The sequence below is a fragment of the Pteropus alecto genome, unplaced genomic scaffold (genome assembly GCF_000325575.1).
Source record: "Pteropus alecto unplaced genomic scaffold, ASM32557v1 scaffold50, whole genome shotgun sequence".
In the NCBI taxonomy this organism is placed as follows: Eukaryota; Metazoa; Chordata; class Mammalia; order Chiroptera; family Pteropodidae; genus Pteropus; species Pteropus alecto.
The window spans coordinates 4,029,513-4,037,946 of NW_006431918.1; the positions used below are offsets into that span (position 1 = coordinate 4,029,513).

Here is an 8,434-nt window from a genome sequence, read left to right on the forward strand (position 1 = left end):
CAATATCACTCCAGTGCTAAAAACTGGATTTTAATAGCAGTATTCTCAAGTGGACAGCGCTACCCGATTAGCTACAAAAATGCTGCTGTGGCCTGAGAGCTGCATCTTAGTCACCTTTCCTGTTTCCAGTGAATTTGTTTTCCTGGTATCCTATTCCATGCTTGGTATTGGAGCCTGGGCCTGAAATCCCAGTGTGGGAATTCAGCTCCACCAACTGTGATTAGATTATATGTTAGGCACTGTTCTAGGTGCCAAATCCAAGAGACTAAAACCCCTTCTCCTATAGAGGCTGACTGCCTGACACATTGACCAGTGTTTGCCTTCCAAATTCTTCACTGCTCTGCCCTATATATTTTGGAACACCCGAACAATCCCTCTCGTGTCTCTCCTGGTAACCAACTATTGGAATGTGACCAGGCTTATAAAACTTTAAGCATAGTTCCTTAATCATCTAGCTAATCCTTGCTTATCAGCCTACCTTGCTCTATTAAACAAACCAAATACCAAGTTGTTCCATGTGATTGGCTTTGCTATGAATCATGGGAGAAGTGACATCTTTAGGAAGATTGCTTTGCACTGAGTTTGACTTGTTGCTTCAACTGTAATATATCTTAAGACTGAGCTGTCCTACATGATAGCCACTAGCCACACGTGGCTATTGAAGCTGAAATGTGACTGACTGGAAGTATGTGCTTTACGTGTAAAATATATATTATATTTCAGTAGAGAAAAAAAGAAATCTCAGTAATTTAAAAAAGTGCTGATTAAATGTTGAAGTAATAATACGTATTGTTAAATAAAATATATTATTAAGTTTAGCTATTCTCATTTTTTAAAATGTGGTTACTAGATAATTTAAAATTGCATGTCATTTGCATTGTATTTTTACCGAACTTTTACTGAATATTTAACTAATGGCAGCAACAAGAGATATTAAGAGATTTGCTTGTATATCTAGAAAAATATCTAAAATCAAAGTTCTTTGCAGACAAATTTCCAGCTAATAAATGCTGAAGGAATGTTAGACTGGATTATCACCATTTTGCAATCCCCACTGAAATAACTGATTCAGATAAGCATCATCAATGGATTCTAAGACCACTGGCAAAGGTTGAAGAGGATATTCACCCACTGACAAAATGATACCCTGCTGATTTTAAACTGCAAAGACAAGAGCTGGTGGTCACTACTTTAACAAATGATCAAATTCAGCATATGAATAATGCTATAACTTGATATTACATGCCTCTTGATATATGATAATGTGAGATAAACGATACCTAAAGAGTGTTTTGCTCCAATGTTTTATTGTGAAAATTTTCAAACATAGAGCAACAATGAAGGAATTTTATGGTGAAAGTTTCTATTCATGCCATTTAATATTTTACTTTACAGTACTAACGTTTTCACATATCTGTCCATCTCCCTATTTTACACTGATGCATTTCAAAGTAAATTGCAGCCATTAGTACATGCCCTCCCTAAATAATCTGTGAAGTATTCTTGCCAAAAATGTTTAATCTGAATCAAGCCTCTAATCCTAACTTCCAGTTTACAGAAAATAAAGAGCTATAGAGGAATAAGTTAATTGACACTAAGAGGAAAAGTTTAAATCCTGAATATGGGACATTCTGCAATATTTTTGGATGGTTTAAAAAGTTTATGTCATGAATGGGGATGGGGAGCATAGCACAGGGAATGCAATTAGCATGACTACGCTGGCTAGGTGGATGGTCAGCGGAGGGAGGGAGCAAACAGGGGGACAGTTTTACAAACTATATAGATGTCTAACCAATGTACGGTGTACTTGAAACTAATTAAAATAAATATATTAAAAAAAAGTTTATGTCGCGAAAAAAAAGTCTGAGTGACTAGATTGAAGAGTCTAAAAAGACATAACAATAAATTCTAACTTGTCAACCTAAATTAGATACTACTCAATTAAAAAGAGCTACAAAAGACAATCTTACAACAATTAGAGAAACGTGAATATGCACTTGATATTAGATGATATTAAGGAATTACTGTTAATTTTCTTAGATGTGATAAAAGAAAATATGATTATGTGGGTGATTATCCTGTTTTTCAGGAGATGAATGCTGGAGAGATTATGTGTGTATACATACATATATACATAAAATTTTAAATTTATTCACTTACTTATTTCATAGGAATAAAGGAAATATAGCAAAATATTAACAATTATTGCATCTAAAAAGAGGGTGAATAGATGTTCACAGTGCTGGTCTTTCAATTTTTCTGTACATCTGAAATATTTCAAAATAGAAACGAGGGGGTGGGTAGATTTAAAAATTCATTGCAGAGAGGTTAATATGCTCTTCTGTTTTGGTATGCCTGGGCCTTTCAGAATGAGCATGTGATCTTTGAAAAAAATCTTATCAGAGACATACACAAAAATACATCTCTATAACATTCTTTATTTCCACCTCAGAGCTAATGCTATTATTAGCAAAGACTCTTCAATATGCAATATCCCTACTGGTAATTTAGTCTATAAGCAAAAACTTTAATGCTGTAGTATTACAGAAGACAGCTCAATCACAAGGTTAAACTGGAGATCAGGCTCACTGCCACTGGTCTGTGTTACATGTAGATTGAGACAGTCTGTCACACAACTTCAGATTTTACTTTATTTACCACTTGTTATAGTATCCTGCAATAGAACTTGTCTATTCCTGGCAACTTCAGACAGGAAGGTTTCTGTGATCTTTTTCTTTAAGATTTCATTCTGTTTTCCTACCTATTGCGGCTCCCAAAGTCATCAAGACAGCTTCACCCTTAAGCCCAAAGGTACAATCCTCACCCAAGTAAATAGAATCAGAAACAGATAATCATTAACAGAGATCATTGGATACAGTATAACATGAACTAAATAACAGCATAAACTTATATTAGTAACTAAAGATTTACAAAAAAAAAAAACAAAACAAAACTAGATATGGAATCTTATGTGTGTACCTACAGTTGAGGAAAAGAAAATCAGCCACTGACAACCATGACCTTTCTTTCAAACTTTGGTTAGAAAGATCATATAACCTAAAACAAAGATGCACCTTGGAAGAAAGAGTGAAAAAAACTAGATAATTTAGTTGGACACTAAACTACAACTTGGTACGATTAGGGCTTAGATTTTACAATTAAGAGTGTTCTTTGGCATAAAGTAACAACAGTAAAGTATGAAACTACCTTAGTGAAAACAAGGCAGCACATAGATTCAATAAAGTAATTAATTACATATGTCTCATTTCCTGTGCAATCAAAAAAGTAAATGATATTTACCAGGGTTTGTCTTCTCAAGCTGATACCATCGGTAGAAGGCTCTTTTCTTTTGTTCACTCAGGTCTGATCCCTGTTGCAACAGCCAGTGAGAGATCCGGCTCTGACTGATACCTACACAGAAAGAGAAATAGCTGTTGCGGGCACTGAAATCACATGGAAGTTAAGATTCTAGGTTATTGGGTTTTTTATTCTCTTCTCTATAAGGAAGCTGCAACTTGAGCAAAATCTTTTACATTTGGGCTTCTTTGTAAGGGTTGACACTGGCTAGGACATACTCAGAAATGATCTATTAGAGGTCAAAGCATTTTATTAACCAAGATTTTAAAGTGGTCTCTAAAATTAATCTCTAAACCAGGTTCATGAATTTATGAGCTAAATGAAAAGATTTTTAAGTAATAGTTATTTATTAGAAGCTGATTAGATTTGTGCTGTTTCAACCACCGCCCCCTACCCCATCCTGGTTTAGAATATTAAAAATTTCACCAGATATTGAGAAAAAAAAATCAAGCCAAAAAATCAATAATGCTACTCATTACTGATACTGACAAAAAGAGTTAGAGGCTGGGGAAGTAGGTCATTGAAAACACTCTCTTCAGTAAGATTTCTGGCTTATTTGTTAATTCATTTAGGCATTTCAGATTTGGTATGTACCATCAGTGCAGATAACCAAGAACTGGAAGACTTTAGAGATCCGTTGCAATACGACCTCTTAGGGAATCTCCAAAAGGAAAGACGTTCTAACACATAGACTTATCAGAATCACATGCTCCTCTGGTCATTATAGCTACTTCGAAAATGAATAATTCAACATATAATTGGCAAAAGCAAAGAAAAGTAGGAAAGATGAAACTGTCTTATATGCCTGTAAGACACTTTCCAAAGGAATAGTCAGCCATCATAGAGGGTTAACAGTATCTCAATTCTCCCAAGGAATTACTTCTGGTAACTGGATAGGACTGCATACCACCTGTGCCAACACCTGTTTAAAGCTATAATGCACAACGGGAAGAGTGGTTATCATAACGTAATCACACCCTCTAACCTGAGAAGCAGGAGGTCTGGTGATCACATTTAACTCATTAAAAGCAAGCCAATAGTTTGTTTTAAAAAAGTATGTTAGAAAAAAATTGAGAGAAAGATTGGGCTGCAAAGCAACATACTCTAATTGGAAACACCTTTCACTTTTAAAGGGTAAAATCTGAACAGTTTTCTAAAATCTAAGTGATTACATTCTCAAGTTATTCACACAGCAGTTTTCCAATGGATTAAAAATCTATACGATGCAGATGGTGGCAGCTAGCACGGCATGCTTGTTCTAAGAGAATGCAAATTATTCTGGATAATTAAGCTAGTTGTGTTTAGCATTGCTTTTACCAAAAGTCTAGATTCAGACATTAAGCTACTTTTTTACACTACTTTTAAACAAGAGTGAAAACAATCATTTACCACCATGAAATCACAATTGTTATGTCAACAAAATTAAACAATTTTATATGAATTCTTCATATTGGTGCCATACTACTCAAAAACAATGTAAACTGAAGAAAAATCTTTTAAGAAAAAAAAAGACTATATTGGTTCTGTTACTTTTACACAGTCAGGTCACACATAGAACAAACCAGAGCCTACTAGGTATCAGAGCCGTCCAGGTTCTGGCTGGGCTGCAGTGGAGGAAGAGGGCAAAAGCTCTTCAAAAGATTAAATTATGGTATATTTGCATAATAAAAACTGGGCAGACTTTTTAAATTAATGCTGTAAAACAGCCATCAAAAGCAAACAACAACAAAAACAAAACAAAACACAAACAAACAAAAAGCCAGCAATACCAAGGGTTGGCAAAGACATGGAATATATGGAACTCTCACACTGCTGATGGAAGAGTAAAATGTCAGGGCCACTGTGGGAAACAGTTGGGCGATATCTACTAAAATTGAACATATGCATGCCATGTGACCTAGCACATTCTTTCCTTGGTATATAGCACATAGAAATGTGTACATGTTCAACAGAAATGTGTTCAATTACATAAAAGTCTAACCATTATGCTGTACACCTGAAACTAATATAAAATAATACTGGAAGGTCAACTCTAATTGAAGAATAAAAATAAATGTATTCAAAAGATATGTACAAGAAGGCTTATAAGAGCATTATCCATAATAGTTCCCAATTTGAAAGAACTCAAATATCTATGAACAGGAGAATGTATAAATTGTGATATTCATGCATTCTTCTATAGACTACTATACCAGATAGAAAAAGGAAAAATTACTGCTATATGCAACCACATGGATAAATCTCACATAACCAATACTGGCCAAAAAAAGTCAGAAACACATAAAAAAGCCACACAGCTGTATGATTTAATTTATATAAAGTTAAAAAACAGACACGATTAACTACATGGATGGCAATCAAAATAGTGGCTGCCTATTGCTAGGAGGGAGGAGGTTAATTACTGGCAGGCAGTGTGAGGAAGGCTTATATAGTGACCAGCACTGTTCTGGATCTGGATCTGGATCTGGATGGTGGTTATATGTGTAAAAGTCATTAAGCTTGACACTTTTCTCTGTGAATATTTCAATTTAAAAAAAGTTTCCTCAAAAAGTTTTTAAAATTCTGTGTAGTGTTTAAAAAATAAATGGATATGTATCAATATAGAAAGATGTCCACAATACAAATAAAAAAGTATATACTTTTATAAATACATATTTACTAATTTATGTTTTGATTTGGATAGTAACAAAAGCTTATCTATAGCCAAAGATGGTAGAGTGGCAGACTTCCTACACTGTATACCTCTATATTGTTTTATTAGAATGCTACAAACAATGTATTAATTTATTTTTAGGCTTCCCTTATAAACACTACATACTTTATTAGTTGTTTTATAAACAATGCGATTAAGTTAACAAAGAAGTGCAAAAAGAAGTTAATTTCAGCATTTCTTGGCAATTCCACTCTTAGGTAAATAATGTTAACTGTTAATATATGTTGCTCCACAATTTTCTCTATGTATAAGTATAATTTAATAAAACAAAGGGAGAGAAGGAAATAAAGAATATCTTCCTGTCTAGTCTTTTGTGTGAACAGGAAATAAACAAAGAACTTCTCCCCTGTAAATTAATCTCAGTTTCCATATAATAAAACATAGAAAACAAAGCAATAAAGCAGATAGTTTTTCCTGAAAAAGCACTATAAAAAATAAACATGTATAAAAGCATACTTTAAAATAATTTTTCTTAGTTAGCAACTTGCTGAAAGTAAGGTTCCTCAACTCATCTTTCTGGGGCTGCACCATGCCTTTGGAACTTCAGCAGAGCTTGGTGTCAAAAGGCCCTGCAGCTTCTCTTTACTGTCATGTTGTTATTGTTGTTGTTTTTCTTAACACTGTCAGTTTTGGTGCTTCTTCTTGGGAGAAAATTCCCTAACTCCCTTCTTACTTCATTCTCCACAATGTCATTCTCCATAAGTTTCGATCCTCAAAACCTCTTTTCTACCTTTTACAGAGCAGAAGGAAAATTTACATATAACCTTCATACACTGAAAGACTAAAAACTAAGCACTGATTAATTTCCTTCCAATAAGAAAGTGATCACATTGTATTTATAGGAAGAAAAAGCCTCATTCACATTCTTTTCTGAGCTTCAGCTCCATCAGGCTCCTTCCAGTTCCTCAAATGCCATGCTCCCTCCCACTAGAGGGCTCTCTCTCACAATCCATTCTTATCAAAGTCTCCAGCAGTACAAATTTAAATGTTTCCTCTTTCTTCCACTTCTTGTAGAGGGAAGCTCTTTGTATACTGGAGGCTCTCATCACCTTCATCCTTGAACGCTGGATACAACTCTCCAATGCAAGTTTAAAGTTAATTTCAGCGATTGCTTTGCTAGCTCCTTACATGTTAGTGTTGTCTCCACGGTTCCATTTTTAAGCATCTCTCTTACTTTCTACACTCTTCTTTTGGTCATTTCCAACTATCAACCATCCTGATTTAAAATATCATCTAAATGCTAGAGCACCAACCTTCTTTCAAACCATCTGCTAGACAGCTTCATAAGAACTTCCCACAGGCCTTTAACAAACAGTAAGTAAATTCATTATCCTCTTCCTTTTAACCTGCTCTTCTTCCTGTCCCCCGAATCAATTTTATCTTCCACTCTATTCTTTCCCCCAACCTTTACATGCTTACTAAAATTTTCTCTTTCCTAACTTTCTCTTCCTAAAATTCTCTTCATGTTCCCTCCAATCCTTATTCCTGCAGTACAGAATCTCAGCCTCTTCTGCCTGGACAATTGAAATAACTGATGAAAAGAACAAGCCATCAAAGATCCACAAAGTACAAAATTCTCATGATCAGATCCTTTTTAACTGGAAGATCATTTCACTGTCGAAAATGTAAAACACGCTTCTTCAAGCAATCTTCTACTTGAGAACTGCTGTCATCTCTCCAATTCACCTTCACATTGCAACCAGAGTTATATCTCAAAAATATTTAAGTTAAAACGCATGCATGCATTCTCCATAAAAATGATTTGCTAATATGCAGAGAAAAAGAGACTCCTTCATCCCAATACTTCTTTTATTCCCTAACCTAGAGGAATCCTTGTTTATTTGGTGTGAATCTTTCCAGACTCTTTCCAATGGATTTAATATATAAACATGTGTGTGTACATATAGATGTAAACATATACATATCTAGTTGGATTTCTCTTTTTAACACACATTTGGAGTTATTCTATACATAATAAGTAACTTACATTCCTCACATAATGTCTTGGAATGTAGTACATTATGAATCATCATTCTAATGGCTACATGTAGTACATTATGAATCATCATTCTAATGGCTACGTGTAGTACATTATGAATCATCATTTTATGGCTACATGGTATTCTATACAATATAGTAAAATCCCTTAAATATTTACCTATTATTGGACATTTCAGTTGTTGCTAATGTTTTACTATTATAAATGATAATGAAATAAACACTCTATGCACATCTTTGTTCACATGAATAAACATTTTAGAGTTGATTCACAGGAATGACATTTTTGTGATAGGCACTACAAGACTGTCCCTCAAAGGTTGTACCCAATTTTATACTCTAACCGATAGCACTGAGAATGTTTCC

General features: G+C 34.3%; 1 protein-coding gene across 16 annotated transcripts in view; it reads right to left on the reverse strand.

The window, feature by feature from the left end:
* Positions 1-8,434, reverse strand: part of HMBOX1 (homeobox containing 1) — a 151,567-nt gene that overhangs the window by 52,108 nt on the left and 91,025 nt on the right. For all 16 annotated transcript variants that reach the window (XR_001516364.2, XM_006906235.3, XM_025042514.1 and 13 more), the window contains exon 5: positions 3,301-3,411. Coding sequence is in view for 15 of the 16 variants with exons in the window: in XM_006906235.3 (XP_006906297.1) it covers positions 3,301-3,411 (111 nt within the window). In the remaining variant the exon portion in view is untranslated. The remainder of the gene's footprint in view (positions 1-3,300; positions 3,412-8,434) is intronic.